The sequence below is a fragment of the Salvelinus alpinus genome, chromosome 35, assembly GCF_045679555.1.
Source record: "Salvelinus alpinus chromosome 35, SLU_Salpinus.1, whole genome shotgun sequence".
Taxonomy (NCBI): Eukaryota; Metazoa; Chordata; class Actinopteri; order Salmoniformes; family Salmonidae; genus Salvelinus; species Salvelinus alpinus.
In genome coordinates this window covers 20,804,645-20,820,780 of record NC_092120.1, presented here as the reverse complement: position 1 = coordinate 20,820,780, position 16,136 = coordinate 20,804,645, and the positions used below count along the sequence as shown (strand labels likewise).

The window sequence follows — 16,136 nt, the reverse complement described above, 5'->3', positions numbered from 1 at the left end:
GTAACAGACACATGTCAACATCAACTGTTCAGAGGAGACTGTGTGAATCAGGCCTTCATGGTTGAATTGATGAAAAGAAACCACGACTAAAGGACACCAATACTATTAAGAGACTTGCTTGGGCCAAGAAACACAAGCAATGGACATTAGATCAGTGGAAATCTGTCCTTTGGTCTGGTGAGTCCAAATTTGATATTTTCTGTTCCAACCGCTGTGTCTTTGTGAGACGCAGAGTAGGTGAACGGATGATTTCCGCATGTGTGGTTCCCACCGTGAAGCATGGAGGAGGAAGTGTGATGGTGTGGGGGTGCATTGCTGGTGACACTGTCAGTGATTTATTTAGAATTCAAGGCACACTTAACCAGCATGGCTACCACAGCATTCTACAGCGATACGCCATCACATCTGGTTTGCGCTTAGTGGGACTATGATTTGTTTTTCAATAGGACAATGACCCAACACACCTCCAGGCTGTGTAAGGGCTATTTGACCAAGAAGTAGAGTGATGGAGTGCTGCATCAGATGACCTGGCCTCCACAATCACCTGACCTCAACCCAATTGAGATGGTTTGGGATGAGTTGGACCGCAAGAGTGAAGGAAAAGCAGCCAACAAGTGCTCAGCATATGTGGGAACTCCTTCAAGACTGTTGGAAAAGCATTCCTCATGAAGCAGGTTGAGAGAATGCCAAGAGTGTGCAAAGCTGTCGTCAAGGCAAAGGGTGGCTACTTTGAAGAATCTAAAATATATTTTGATTTGTTTAACACTTTTTTTTCTACTACATGATCCCATATGTGTTACTTAATCGTTTTTATTCTACGATGTAGAAAATAGTAAAAAATAAAGAAAATCCCTTGAATGAGTAGGTGGGTCCAAACATTTGACTGGGACTGTAATTTACAACATGGTACACAAAATATCTAAACTTTCACACAGCACCCACGGCTAAGTAGCTATAATGTTTGATCAATCGCATGAGGACACTTTATCTATGGAAAATGGCACTGGGATCATGGAAATAGTCAAATGATCCCTTTATTATATTAAATCCCTTGTAAACAGGGCTGAATATTGAAGGTTCACTCTTACAATTCCTGGGATTATTATTATTTTTTTTAAAGACATTCACCTTTCAGTGTGAACCAGCGCCCATTGTGAGTACAGTGGGTGAGGTGAAACCTGCCTGGCTCCTCACAATGCAGGCCTGACACTTGAGATGGGGCTTTCACTGCAGGAGAGACAAGAAAAGGCACACACTGTATACCCAAATGTAAATTCTCAGGGCTAGCAAGTAGCAATGACTCTCTGCAGCTAAGACCTGATCGTCTGAGCTGAGGTTGTCCTAACTCCTAATACGTCTATTTGAGATATTCTCTGGCTTTACACTTCACTTCTCAATAGTTGTAGCCTATTTTCAAGCATTTGTAAGATTACACTGGATGTTCCAAAGTAGCCCATCCCCGACTTATCACAGGTTTTGACTTTTTTATCACTGAGAAAATATCTTTGAGTCTCACCATCAGAAAGACAATGAGTAAGACTTGGTGTTTTCCCTGGTCAGGTACTGTGGTCAGGTTAAACTCCTGGTCATAACAACAATAAGGCAATGGCTGAGTATCCATTATCATCTCACAGCTCCTGCAGCGTCTCCTGGAGGACCGGAGGCACAGTATGGAGACCATGATGCTGGAGGGCCCTCATGTGGCCGAGGCTTTCCCAGGGGACGAGGGGGAGCAGGCCAGGGTCCAGCTCTCCACGCTCAGACACAAATGGGAGGCCTTACTGGTAGATGCGGTGAACAGGTCAGCTCATTGAACTGTGGTGCTCTCCCTTCATGTGGGTGAGGAAATGGCCTGGTTCAGAGACACTGCCCTGGGCATGGAGCAACTTAAAGCCATTATGCTATGCTATGTCATGTTATGTTATGTTTTATGTTATGCTATGCTATGCTATCATGCTGTTGGCAGCGTGGGCTGAGCTGTAATGTAATGGGTGTTGTGTATTGGTGTTGACAGGCGGGGCAATCTGGAGCTCATCCTGCCTAGGGCCAAGCTCTTCCAGGAGAGGGTGGACAGCCTGCAGCAATGGCTCATCTCTGTGGAGCAGGACCTGGCCAAGCTACGCAACGCTGAGAGGGAAATGCTACACCTCCCCGAGGCTACGGAGGAAGCCAAGGTAGGACATCATCTATGTATACGTTTCTTCTGTATGCAGGCCTATACCGTGTTTATATACCAGCGGAGGCTGGTGGGCGGAGAAATCGTCTGACACAAAATGGCTGACATATTTTTGGAATTACCCCTCAGGCTGTGGTGGAAGAGATCAAGGCGAAAAACGCTGACTTGGTGAAAATTCAACAGAGCGGTCATGACCTCAAGGAGAAGATTTCAGGTACATAAATGACTGTTGCAAAATCAATGCGTTTGTAAATGTTAACCCTTACCGATACACAAAATCTATCAACAGATGACTTACATAGAGAAACAACATGAGAAGCGACATACCACAGGAGGCTGCTGAGGGAAGAACGGCTCGTAATAATGGCCGGAACGGAGCAAATGGAAACCATGTGGTTGATGTATTTGATACCATTCCACCCATTCCGCTCCAGTCATTACCATGAGCCTATTCTCCCCAATGCTACATACTAATAGTAATAACTAAGAGTACCAACATGCTAAGAGTACCAACATGCTAAGAGTACCAACATGCTAAGAGTACCAACATGCTAAGATTATCCACATGCTAAGTGTAGCAAAATGCTAATCCTACACGTCTTTCTGTTGGTGTGGTCCCCACAGAAGAGGAAGCCCAGCAGGTGCAGGAGCGTGTGGACAGCCTGAGGATACGCTGCTCGGTGTTGAGCCTGACCAGTGGTGACGTGCTGCAGAGACTGGAGCAGGCCCTGGAGGCATCCAGCCGCTGCACCTCCAGCCAGGAAGACCTCCACCTGTGGCTGGGCCGCATCGAGAGGGAACTGCTGGGGCCTGCTGGGGGGCAGACTGGGGGTGGAGACGCGGTGCTCTGTGCTGCAGAGAGACAGAGGGTAAGAGGCGGGGCGTAGCAATGTTGCCTGTGTACATAACTGATATGAGGTTGATGGACTGCTTACTCACCAGTCACGACTACTCATTGGGTCCTGTGCATTTAGTCAATTTTGATAGTCTTCTGATAAGGATGATAGGAATTCTGCACACACTTCAACTAGACAGCAATGTGTACTTTTGTTAACCTGTCTGTATGTGTGTGTTATTTATTGTCAGTTGGAGCAGGCTGTGGTGAAGGAGATGGCCTGGTTCAGAGACACTGCCCTGGGCCTGGAGCAACTTAAAGCCATTACTCTGGAGCCTGAGCTTATCTCTGCCCAACTCTATGAACAGAAGGTGAAGAGACCCATTGGAACTACATTTTAAAAGCTACTTTGTCCCTTAGGGCCACCCTTTACAAGCCCGTTCATCCACCTCTACATATGCCATGCTTTGTTCTACAACCAGCTATGTAGATTTGTATAGAGGTCTGATGATGTGTGAAGTTTGAAAATATTTCTTGGTTTGCAGAGGCTTGTGTGTTTGCACAGTATTTTACATTACCTTCATTTTAGATGGTAAAATATGCCATGCTTTTGTGTGTTGTGTACACGAAGATCCTTGCGGTGGAGATTCTGCAACACCAGTTCAACATTGAGAAGATGGTGAAGATCGCTGAAATCTTGCAGACATACGGTGATGAAGGGGAAATACGGGATCTGCAGGTACACACTGTACCATCTTACCCATGATATCATCTGAATATAAAACACTACTAGCATACGGGTCACGTTAAAGCTGTTGTCATCCGATCTCCCCAGACCCCGTTGGATGCCTTACAGGAACAATGCAACACCACGTCAGCCACCAACTCCCACGTGGTCCTGCAGCTGGAGCATGCCCAGTCCCTCTTGGTCCAGTTCACTGAGGGCTTTGCTGAGGTGTCACCATGGCTACAGGAAACCCAAGCGCTCATTGGCCAGCTCTCCCTGAGCACCATTAGCTACAAGGCATTCCGAGAACAACAGGACCTCTTACAGGTACTGTAGCAGAGACCTGCCTTTGAGTGGAGTGACAATTCTTTTTTTGTCGTCTTTTTTCTCCCTGTTCAACAATGATGCCCTTTTAGACTTCATAGCTCCCCCTCCGTTTTCTGCTCAAATGTGCTGTTCTACTGTTCTTCCTTTGTAGATTTTTTGGCTCCGTTCATTAGTGTACTTTAATCTACTTCCTGAAAGGATAACATTGAACATTCCCACAGGTACATAAAGACATCTCTATTCTCCTCGGTAGTTAATGGAAAGTGAGACAAGGTGACCCGTTTTACCTTTCCTCTTCAACAGTTCTCAGAGATAGAATTGAGACTCCTCGTTTTTCAAACATAGCCATTTAAGTGCACTCTACAATGCCTTTACCATGCCCCAAAAGTTATCTGGGTCATATTCATTAGGTACCAAACGGAAGAAAACGTGGAGGAATTATCTGAATTTGTCCAATAAGAAACTGTTCTTTTAGTTTTCAGTTTTAAAACGTTTTACTACTGTGTGCCCTAATGAATACAACCCAGATCTATGTGTCTAGGGATCTATTTCTATAACCCCTAACTGTTTCTCACCTAGGGCCTAAGGGAGTCCATAGCAGAGCATAGACCTCTGATAGCACGGCTGTGCTCGCTGGGGAAGCGTCTGTCAGAGCTTAGCCCCGCCCAGGGGGAGGAGTTCTGTCATAGCGCCGCGGAGGCTGAGGAGCAGCACAGGGCCATCAGGGACAGGGTCAGAGAGGCTGCCAATCTGCTGGAAGAGTCCCTGCCAAGATACACACAGGTGACAGTTATACACGCACTGCTGCATGAACACACGGGCACGCAAGCCTGCATGGAGACTGTCTTTCGGACTCTCTGTGGTCACAAAAAGATCCCGTGGCACTTATCGTAAGAGTAGGGGTGTTAACCCTGGTGTCCTGACTAAATTCCCAATCTGGCCCTCATACCATCATGGCCACCTAATCCTCCCCAGTTTACAATTGGCTCCTTCATCCCCCCTCCTCTCCCCTGTAACAATTCCTTAGGTCGTTGCTGTAAGTGAGAATGTGTTCTCAGTCAACTTACCTGGTAAAATAAGGGTTAACGTTTAAAAAATATATAATTAAAGAAAGACACACGTGCAACACAAACACACACACACACACACCCGAAGCACACGCACTCACACACACACACACACACACACGTGCGTAAAGACACACACATGAAGACACACACATGGTACATGTATACTTAAATACAGAACACATAGCAGTCTCGCCAGACACTGCATACTGTGAGAATAGGCTATACACATGTAAACGCTTGACCGTCACATACACACAGTGACACAACGGTGTCTTGTCTCTGTAGTTGAATGAGAGGATGACGCTGATTAGAGAGAGTCTGGACCGTCTGCTTGGCCACATGCAGTCTCCAGTCTCTCTGCAGGGCCATACCCCACGCATCCAGGAGCAGCTACAGGACAACAAGCACACCCTGGCTGAGCTCTCCAAGCTGGAGCTGGGGCTGGGGAGTGTCCGGACCCAGGCTGACGAGCTCCTGGCCAACACGCTGGCAGCGTGGGACGCCTCCATCGGTACAGGTACGCTCATCACCAAGTGCCGAAATGTTGGTCCTTTGCCTTAAACGGTTGGGAGTGTAAAGGGTGTGTAACTTTCTTTTGTGTGAGTTGTTTCAATCAATATGGAGCTTTTCTGTTTAGCAGCAGACATCTGGAGAGGGAGAATACATAGCAGGTGTTTTGCTTGCTTGCCTGTGTGTCATGAATTTATCTTGAAACACCTTTGACAGAGATTATGCCTAGGTTACCTACAATGGGTTCCATTTTTTTTGGAGTGTGTGGAGAACGTAATTTGAGAGAAAACACAGAGATGTCACTGTGACTTGCAATGATTGTGATATGTGGTTGACATGTGTATGAGTGTCTGCTAAACGACTAAAACGCAATGTATTATATTGACTGTGCTCCGTGTTCTACCTAGCGATCCAGGAGCAGGTGTCCAGCCTGACCCAGCTGTGGGAGGAGGCTCAGAGGCAGGCTCAGGAGAGAGATGGCTGGCTGCTCAACCTGCTGGACCTGGCCCTCAAGTTCTGGAGCGATGTTAGTGATGTGTCGGCCGGCCTGAACGATGCCCAACAGGCTGTCCTGGACCTGAACGCCAGTAGGACAGACTCAGAGACCATCCGCCAGAGCCTGGAGACCATGCAGGTAACTGCGGCCGGTGGAGCTGTTGGTTGGATCTTAGCTGCTTAAGATTTCCCGTGAATGTGTGTTTTTCATCTTCTGTCAGGTGTTTGTTTCGTCCTCTGTCAGGTACTAAGACGATCCAAGACGATCTATTTCAACTAATGTACTTTATGCTGCCTGCTTCTATTTATCTCCCTTCTTACCGATTCCATTGTGGGATCTCGCACCCCTGACTATATCGCCTTACAGACACTCAGGAAGGACATTGACAGTCTACAGGGGGAGCTGGACACGCTTGGCATTCTGGGAATGGACCTGATGTCAGCATGTGGGGATACAGACAAACCTGACGTCACCAAGAGCCTAGATGAGGTGAGGAGTAAGGGGAGGTAACGTTCATTTTAATATTCATTTTCTTATAAGGCAATCATTTCCCAATGTGTTTCTAAACAACTTCATCGCTGACTCCATAGCTCTACTGCACATGGAACAACGTGAGTAAACTCTGGAGTGAGTGTCACAAAAAGCTGGAGGAATCTTTACAGATGGCTCTACATTACCAGGACACCATACAGGTGCGTGTGTACAGTATGTGTGCGTGTGCGTGCATGCATGTGTAGTGCATTCGTGAGTGTGTTTGTGCGTGTCTGTGTGTGGGAGCTAGTCACTAACATATCCGTATTGTCACATAGCTTTGCTTGGCTGCCGCTTCTCCTCTTAACTCCCCCTTTGCCAACAAAGACCTCCACTAGTCTTTTATGTCAATTGCAATGGCAGAAACCAGACTCTAGCTCCCTGTAATGTTGGTGATGAGTGACTGACGGACTGTGCACTTCCCTGCCAGTGGGAAACAAATGGTGTTGATGGTGTTAACTGTGAGAGACACAGTCTATACCCGAGGTCTGGGAAGCCAGCCTCGGTGTCGCCACTTGTACAAGTCAGCAGGATCGCAATGTTTCATTGTTCAATATGGAAGTTATTTCACCACTTCAAAACACATAGCAACTATTCATAGTCTCTTGGGACACAAACTTGTGCGTATATGAATGAATGATGTTTTTAATCATATAAAAAATAATCTGTTTCTTGTTTTTCCACAGGGGCTTTTCGAGTGGCTCAAGTCAGCAGAGCTGAGATCCACAGAGGAGTTCTTGGTAGGAACTGACCTGGAGTCAGTCAAAGAGCAGCTGTGTGATCTCAAGGTGAGTCTACTCTACACAGACAGAACATACTGAAGAGCTCCCACTCTTTTCTAAACTCAATAATTGTCGTAATTGTCACGAAGCCTTCGAGTATCTTGCTGAATCTGACAGGTCTTTCCACGTTGCCAGCTCTGTAAAGTATATGAAACCTGTGCCCCTTTCTCCTCAGGAGTTTAAACGGGAGCTATACCAGAAGAAGATCGAGATGGAGAGCCTGAGCCACCGCTTCGTGTGCAGGCTGTCTCCAGGCTCGGAGCGTCCCGGATCTGTCTCTCCCCTGTGTGACTTCAGACAGCGCTGGGACAGCCTGGAGGCAGAGACCGTCAGCAGACAGGTCAGACTACACTCAATCACTCATCAATATGTGGAATTCATTTGGCTGGGACTGGTTTCCCTGACACAGATTTATCCGAGTCCTGGATTAAGAAGCACCTTCCATGGAGAAATTCCATTGAGGATGTTTATTTAGTCTAGGATAAGGCTCAGCCTGTGTTCAGGAATCCGACGCCTGTTCAGTATTTTTTCTAATGGCTAGGGTTATGGTATTGAAGAGGTCGGACAATGCGTTCATGTGTTTTCACTACTTGTGGTTGCAGCATCAGCTGGAGTGCTCCCTGCTGGGTCTGGGTCAGTTCCAGAACACTCTGGATGAGCTGCACACCTGGCTCTCCCACACAGCCGACCTCCTCCAGTGCAGTCGGCCAATCAGCATCGACCTGCAGGCATGCGAGATAGAGCTGGCCAAACACAAGGTCCGTGACTTAAATGAATCAACACAATTTATTGGGATCGATGCCATTTTAATGCTTCTGACACCTATGGGTGTGTGTGTGTTTGAGGAAGGATGATACTATTGGATATATTGGATATGCATGTACTATGTTCTCCCCACTCTAGGTGCTGCGTAATGACGTCATGTCCCACGTGCGTACGGTGGAGTCTTTGAACCAGGCGGGGCGGGGCCTGTTGGAGGTGGGGACTGGGGACAGCCCTCACGGTCTGCACCCGCGGCTGGAGCAGCTGAACGAACGCTGGGAGTTTGTCCGCTGTGAGACAGAGCGCAGACAGCTACAGCTGGAGAACAACCTCAGTCAGGTGAGGAGAGATTGGGAATGGGGAATAGACCAAGAGGCAAGTTAAAGGTTATTTTTCATGATCCCTCCATCTCTCTTTCTCATTCACTTTCGCAAAGAGATGCCAGACTTATTACTTAAGTCTTAGGTCTAGCTACTTATTAGGTTTCTCCCAACATTGCGATATCATTAGTCATTAGTCATTAGTCATTAGTCCACAGTACTGAAGGATCATCTGTTCCGTGGTGCCCTCTAGGGGTCAGTGTCTGAATCAGACTTAGTCAAATAAGAAATATTGCAGTCGTAACAGATTAGTGATTGATGATTCAATTATTATAAATGTGGTTGTCAGAAATGTATTTATCTTTATTTTTTCTACCCTAGGTCCAAGATGTTACCATGGAGATCCAGGACCTTCTTCAGTGGTTGGAGAACACAGACCTGAGGCTGTCCTCCAGTAAGACAGTGTGGGGGATGCCTGACTCTGCCAGCGAGAGGCTCAACGCACATCTGGTAAGGCCAACCCAACACCTCACACCAACTGTATCCTGCCGCAGTAACCTATCTAGTAACTGAAACGGTCCTGTGCCTTGATGGGAAAAAATGATCTCCAAGTTCAGAGATTCATAATAATATAGGATGAGAACACTTTCCCCATCCAACTGTATCTCATTAAAACCCAATGTGTATTGTAATTGTATGATTTTTTACAAGGTTTTGCCTCAGCTCAGAGTAACCTACTCTTTGAGTATGCACATTTACAGTGTGGCATCGAGCAACAGTGATATCTATATAGCTGGATAACCCCCGTCTAGTAGTTGGTCTCTTTAATTCAAACTTTTTCCCTTGAATGTGTAAATTCAAGTGTGAATTGAATGACTAGGAAGGAACAATTGAAAATTACATATATTATTTATTTGTATTACTGACACGACATGTTTTTATATACTGTATCAACTGCTTAAAACACTTGTTCGTTACTTCTGAGATGGCAGTGCGTCTTATTATCAAAGGCACGCTTCACTGTTAATTACACGGAGTTTGAGTCATAAACTATCGTCACAACCCTCCAGCTAGTCAGCACATAATGTCATTACATCATTTCATATGTTAGTACATTTTGTCCTCACTTGACCCTGCACTCACTGTCCTCACTTGACCCTGGCAATTTAGCTAGTTTTTGCCTTTCCTAAAAGGCGTAGTGGGCAAATCACACTTCCGCTGTTAAAGTATGGGAACATCTTTTCAGTGAAGTTGTCTTTGAAGGTGCACAGGGTAGTGTTCTTGGCGAGGTCAAAGAATTTCACCTCCCCTTTGTTACAGTCCAGTTGTACTCGGATCACTCGTGGGCTCTCATCTACCTTGATCTGGACGTACGGTTGTATACCTGCTTTGTATTTCCCATTGATGTATTTGATGATCCATAATCCACTCTGAGGCTCCATTTTGACTTGCGTCTTGCGTGGAATAGACTCTTTGGCTACCCCTAAGATCCAGTTATCATTATCTCCGACCTCCACGTCCCAGTAATGGGTGCCTTTGCTGTACCCTTCAGAACCCAACACTCCTACGTTAAGAAACCTTTCGGGGTTGTCTGGGAGACTCTGCCTCTCGTCACAGTATGTCATAGTGGTGAGGTCATCAGAGAGGGTGAACTTAGTGGACATTGTGTTCGGATCCATGATCACAGGAGCTAATAGGGATGTGTGCAGAGATGTTGTATATTAATATTGAACTATATTGGTGGGAGACACAGTAGAGAAACACATTTTCTTTGGGGGGGGGGGGGGGGTGCACTCACTGTAGTCAACAAACTCAAGCATCTTCTCCCAAACTTTGAACTTGAGAGATCCTACATGTTTGGCCATGTCAATCAGTGCTCCTGATACTACCTCAGTATCTGCAGTATCTGGGAATGTGCAATCGGCTCTATGGTTAAAAAAAAAAGGGATGGCGTCAGTGATATGGAAAAAATATATAGATATTTAGATTTTTTTTTTATTGATTTACCTGTTAAGTATGGCCTTGTAGTTCTATAAAAAAGAACGAGGACACACGTCACTTTTGATATCAGAGAGAGAAATAGTTTCAGGTTTTGAAACATTTTGACAGACCCCTTACCTTGAGGAATGTGATATTGTCCACTTCCATTTCCTTATCGACAACTACAATTGTCTCTGAAAGGGTTGTGATCTCTCTGGCCAATGCCTCAGCTCTTTCTCGCATCACTTCAGATTTCTGCTGTTCTTCCTCCCTCAGGGTAGCGATCCTGGCCGTCTCTTCCTCTTCTAGGAACTGCTGGAGTTTCTTAAACTCCCTCCTTATCTGTTCCTCTGCACATTGGGCCTGGCCCTACAATAGAACATGTTCAACTCACTTTTCAACATTGCTCAAGTGCTCACTCCAATTTGTATGTTGCTTAAATTATATTACGATAGCTACCTTTATGTGCTCCTCCCAGCTTTGATGACGCATCTTGGCTGTGTTCTTGTTTGCTAGTTTGTTCTTCAAAGTGGAAACCACAATCTGGATTTCACTCTAGATTGGAAGTGGTACTTATCAACACATCTTCTTTATTTTTTAATACACAACTCTGTCACACTGTAAAACAAATATGTGTTGATTCAGCTTCAAAAAATCTAGGCAACCAGCTGCAATACCATTTTTAGTTTGCTCAACATTTGGGCATATTAGCTCAAATGTAACTAGACATCGTATTGTAGCTGGTTGGTTGCCTTGATTTGTTTGTGTTGAAAAATCTGAAGTCCTCTAACCTCCTGCTGGGCACTCCACTGATATGTTTAAAAACAACTTTAAAAAAAAAAAAAAAAGGGTTTTGTACTTTATTCAGACAGATGCAGAATAAAGGATAGTGGGATAAATATTTGAGAAGGTGGTGTTAAGGACTGAACCCCTCGGGGAACAGTATATGTGTAACGTTTGTCGTCGGAAGGAGACCAAGGTGCAGCGTGGTAGGCGTACATTCTTTAAAATGTTCCACCAAGAAAAAAACTATAAACAATACAACGAACGAAAAGCTTCGTCGTGCAAACTACATGCACTCAAACAAAGACAAGATCCCACACTGAAGGAGGGAAAAAGGGCTGCCTAAGTATGATCCCCAATCAGAGACAATGGAAGACAGCTGCCTCTGATTGGGAAACACACTCGGCCAAACACAAAGAAATAGAGAACATAGAATGCCCACCCAAATCACACCCTGACCTAACCAAACATAGAGAATAACAAGGATCTCTAAGGTCAGGGCGTGACAGTACCCTCCCCCCCAAAGGTGCGGACTCCGGCCGCAAACCTGAACCTATAGGGGAGGGTATTACCCCTTGGGCCAGTAACTGAAAGGTCGCTGGTTCGAATACCCAAGCCATACTACTATTTTATCGCACCTATCCAGTGTATAATTTAAACGGAACAAATATATAAACACCACATGCAACAATTTCAACAAGAGTTACAGTTCATATAAGGAAATGAGTTCATTGAAGTAAATGAATTAGGGCCTAATCTATGGATTTCACATGACTGGGCAGGGGCACAGCCATGGGTGGGCCAGGGAGGGCATAGGCCCATCCACTTGGGAGCCAGGCACCTACTCTGAGACGCTTTTTGAGTACGGGTCCAGGACAAGACCAACGGAAGGCGCGTTGGGAAATCGTGTTGCCAAAGAGAGTAGATAGTGGTTTCCTCTCTGGTGCTGAGCTCTCCTCGTCAACTTGAAAGATGGAAGTGCGTTTGTGCAATGTCTTTTGTCATTGCCTTCCACAGGCAAACATGAATTTGTAACTTTACGCAACAAGCCTTTTCAAATTCAACTCAAAGTCCACTCAACTCAGAAAATAACGCCGATTAAGACATTTATTTCGTCACTGAGGGAGATACATTGGCAGTTAAATGAAAGCAGAGTAAACAAAAAGTTTACAAAATGGTCTCACCTTCAAATCCGGCACAGCCTCCTCAATGGGATAACAGTCATGACCTTTATGTTTTTTTGATGTGTAGCAGACAACACAGATGGGCTGTTTATCGTCGAAACAGAAGATTTTAAGTTTCTCTCCATGGAGCCGGCAGTTATCAGATCCGACCTTTTCACCCCCCTTCCGTAAGGAATCACAGAGGCTCTTTAAGGCGAGGCTTAAACTCTGCTCCTCAGATGAACACTCGGCCCTGCATGCAGGACACAGCGGATTCTCCATATCCTTCCAGGATTTCCGCAGACACTCCTCACAGAAGCTGTGGCTGCATTTGAGGACCACGGGGTTCCTGAAGATGTCACAGCACACGGGACAAGAGAGGTGCCCCTCCAAGAGAGACAAACTGGCAGCCATTCTCTTTCACACACAAGGATCGTCTGTGCCGTTCCTTCCTCGTCGACGTGAGCCGTGGCTGGACCAAAGGGCATGTTAATATGATTAAAATGGACTCCTCCCACGAGTTACCAAGAAACATAACAGAAACCAAACTCACTCTGCCTCCGTGCAGAAACTCAGTCTTGGAAAATAGTGTCAACTGTTTATGATTATAGCAATATGCCAAACAATTATCAAAGGCAAAATATTGTACAAACTATTCGAGTGACATAAAACAACAAAAACTGACTTTTTGTGAGGACTTTTGCCTATGTGAGCACACCTCTTTACCACTAGATGTCAGTAAGTTCCAGACATTGTGAAGACATGGTGAAGACATGGAAATGATGAAGGTATTGCTTTAAACGGTGTAAACATAAAGACATGGTCACCCCGTGACACTGTTGTAATACAGATGTAACATTTTACCTTTAAAGTCTGGTGGAGAAAAGTCACAGTGAATCCCATTCAGAGGAAACCTGTACCTAGGTATGCTTTCATCTTATTAGCAAGCAGTTCCAAGAGCTTCAACTAAATGTTATTGTCTGCCATCTCTCTCTCTCTTTCTTTAAGATGGAGCGACAGGCAGACATTGCGATGGACACAGGCTTAGTGATTAATTTCTTATCTCACACTGTCCAATGTTCTCCCTCCCAGGCAGCCAGGAAGCTAGCAGCCCTTATTAGGGCTGAGGATGGCTGTCAATCCCCCAAGGTTCTAAATGAGCTTCGGCAGTTTGACATAGTGTTCTCTCTTACTATTCTCCCCGGGTCTAGTCTCCGTGACAGACGCCTTCTGGAGTGCATCAAGACCACTCCACCAGTCTCACGCCACTCTCAGGGTGTTACGGAGCTGACAGTACAGAGTGTCAGTGTGGTTCGCACATCCCCAAGGGTCCTTGGGACAGGAGAGGGTGCTAGAGCCCAGTGCCTGTACCAAAATATGATCTTCCTCTTGAGCTGACGGCACAGTGTCAGTATGCCGGGCCTAGTGTTGTAGTCAAGTCGCTAAACTGGACTTGAGTACTACAACACTGGCACTCCCCAGAGGGTCCTGAGAGAGGACCGGGTACAAATGCTCAGTGCCTGTTCCAAAATAACCTCATCCTCTTTGTTCAATGTCACAATGCCACTGTGCTGTAGAGCTCCTTCCTGCTGCACAGACTCTGGAGGGACGGAAGGTATTGATGGCGATGGCTCCGAGGGCATATTCAATATTGTTTTCAATAGAGTATAACGGTGTCACGTTTATCGCAGCCTCATATCAACCGATTTGCAAAAAGATGACCATTAGTCAATAGGCTATTTCTCTCCTGTGCTACGCCGTTATGGTGGACGGTAACTAGTGAGTAGATGGCCGTTTGACTGCATACATAAAGAATAATATTTTGTACATAAAAAAATATATATACACTGCTCAAAAAAATAAAGGGAACACTTAAACAACACAATGTAACTCCAAGTCAATCACACTTCTGTGAAATCAAACTGTCCACTTAGGAAGCAACACTGATTGACAATAAATTTGACAATAAATTTCACTGTTGTGCAAATGGAATAGACAAAAGGTGGAAATTATAGGCAATTAGCAAGACACCCCCATTTAAGGAGTGATTCTGCATGTGGTGACCACAGACCACTTCTCAGTTCCTATGCTTCCTGGCTGATGTTTTGGTCACTTTTGAATGCTGGCGGTGCTTTCACTCTAGTGGTAGCATGAGACGGAGTCTACAACCCACACAAGTGGCTCAGGTAGTGCAGCTCATCCAGGATGGCACATCAATGCGAGCTGTGGCAAGAAGGTTTGCTGTGTCTGTCAGCGTAGTGTCCAGAGCATGGAGGCGCTACCAGGAGACAGGCCAGTACATCAGGAGACGTGGAGGAGGCCGTAGGAGGGCAACAACCCAGCAGCAGGACCGCTATCTCCGCCTTTGTGCAAGGAGGAGCAGGTGGAGCACTGCCAGAGCCCTGCAAAATGACCTCCAGCAGGCCACAAATGTGCATGTGTCTGCTCAAACGGTCAGAAACAGACTCCATGAGGGTGGTATGAGGGCCCGACGTCCACAGGTGGGGGTTGTGCTTACAGCCCAACACCGTGCAGGACGTTTGGCATTTGTCAGAGAACACGAAGATTGGCAAATTCGCCACTGGCGCCCTGTGCTCTTCACAGATGAAAGCAGGTTCACACTGAGCACATGAGCACATGTGACAGACGTGACAGAGTCTGGAGACGCCGTGGAGAACGTTCTGCTGCCTGCAACATCCTCCAGCATGACCGGTTTGGCGGTGGGTCAGTCATGGTGTGGGGTGGCATTTCTTTGGGGGGCCGCACAGCCCTCCATGTGCTCGCCAGAGGTAACCTGACTGCCATTAGGTACCGAGATGAGATCCTCAGACCCCTTGTGAGACCATATGCTGGTGCGATTGGCCCTGGGTTCCTCCTAATGCAAGACAATGCTAGACCTCATGTGGCTGGAGTGTGTCAGCAGTTCCTGCAAGAGGAAGGCATTGATGCTATGGACTGGCCCGCCCGTCCCCCAGACCTGAATCCAATTGAGCACATCTGGGACATCATGTCTCGCTCCATCCACCAACGCCACGTTGCACCACAGACTGTCCAGGAGTTGGCGGATGCTTTAGTCCAGGTCTGGGAGGAGATCCCTCAGGAGACCATCCGCCACCTCATCAGGAGCATGCCCAGGCGTTGTAGGGAGGTCATACAGGCACGTGGAGGCCACACACACTACTGAGCCTCATTTTGACTTGTTTTAAGGACATTACATCAAAGTTGGATCAGCCTGTAGTGTGGTTTTCCACTTTAATTTTGAGTGTGACTCCAAATCCAGACCTCCATGGGTTGATAAATCTGATTTACATTGATCATTTTTGTGTGATTTTGTTGTCAGCACATTCAACTATGTAAAGAAAAAAGTAAGAATATTTCATTCAGATCTAGGATGTGTTATTTTAGTGTTTTTTTGAGCAGTGTATATATCAGTTTGAAAGGAAAGTGGGAGACGTACTGTGTATGAGTGGACATAGTGGATGCTGAGCAGGGTTCAATCCCCGATTGCAAGGGGATGTGGTCCAGAGTCCGCTGCGTAAACCACAAGGCCTACGCCAAACTCTAACACATGTGTTAGAGTCTCTTTTAGTGTGTCTTTTAAACGCCCCTCTCAGGGGTGGGTTAAATGCGGAAGACACATTTTCAGTTGAAGGCCTTCAGTTGTACAACTGACT

At 46.1% G+C, this 16,136-nt stretch overlaps 2 protein-coding genes across 3 annotated transcripts in view; one reads left to right on the top strand and one right to left on the bottom strand.

Moving 5' to 3' along the window:
- macf1b (microtubule actin crosslinking factor 1b) overlaps nt 1-16,136 on the top strand; it is a 46,327-nt gene that overhangs the window by 18,129 nt on the left and 12,062 nt on the right. For both annotated transcript variants that reach the window (XM_071383216.1, XM_071383215.1), the window contains 17 exons: nt 1,635-1,801; nt 2,015-2,174; nt 2,306-2,390; nt 2,801-3,045; nt 3,263-3,382; nt 3,643-3,750; nt 3,847-4,065; nt 4,645-4,848; nt 5,421-5,652; nt 6,053-6,279; nt 6,508-6,630; nt 6,732-6,833; nt 7,359-7,460; nt 7,630-7,794; nt 8,057-8,212; nt 8,358-8,555; nt 8,918-9,046. In XM_071383216.1, the coding sequence (XP_071239317.1) occupies nt 1,635-1,801; nt 2,015-2,174; nt 2,306-2,390; nt 2,801-3,045; nt 3,263-3,382; nt 3,643-3,750; nt 3,847-4,065; nt 4,645-4,848; nt 5,421-5,652; nt 6,053-6,279; nt 6,508-6,630; nt 6,732-6,833; nt 7,359-7,460; nt 7,630-7,794; nt 8,057-8,212; nt 8,358-8,555; nt 8,918-9,046 (2,742 nt within the window). The remainder of the gene's footprint in view (nt 1-1,634; nt 1,802-2,014; nt 2,175-2,305; nt 2,391-2,800; nt 3,046-3,262; nt 3,383-3,642; nt 3,751-3,846; nt 4,066-4,644; nt 4,849-5,420; nt 5,653-6,052; nt 6,280-6,507; nt 6,631-6,731; nt 6,834-7,358; nt 7,461-7,629; nt 7,795-8,056; nt 8,213-8,357; nt 8,556-8,917; nt 9,047-16,136) is intronic.
- Nucleotides 9,427-13,019, bottom strand: LOC139564028 (nuclear factor 7, brain-like). Its single transcript, XM_071383220.1, has 6 exons — nt 12,484-13,019; nt 10,976-11,071; nt 10,655-10,885; nt 10,544-10,566; nt 10,335-10,462; nt 9,427-10,226 (listed from the first exon to the last, which is right to left on the bottom strand). Exons 1-6 carry the CDS (start codon nt 12,874-12,876, stop codon nt 9,703-9,705), a joined length of 1,395 nt encoding a protein of 464 aa, XP_071239321.1. The 5' UTR covers nt 12,877-13,019; the 3' UTR covers nt 9,427-9,702.

Excerpts from the sequence above, each read along its gene's own strand:
- LOC139564028 (XM_071383220.1), bottom strand. The coding sequence starts at position 12,876 with ATGGCTGCCAGTTTGTCTCTCTTGGAGGGGCACCTCTCTTGTCCCGTG. Across the intron at positions 10,886-10,975 it reads GCTGGGAGGAGCACATAAAG|GGCCAGGCCCAATGTGCAGA; the intron begins GTAGCTATCGTA and ends GTTCTATTGTAG. Across the intron at positions 10,227-10,334 it reads GCTTGAGTTTGTTGACTACA|CTCCTGTGATCATGGATCCG; the intron begins GTGAGTGCACCC and ends CATCCCTATTAG.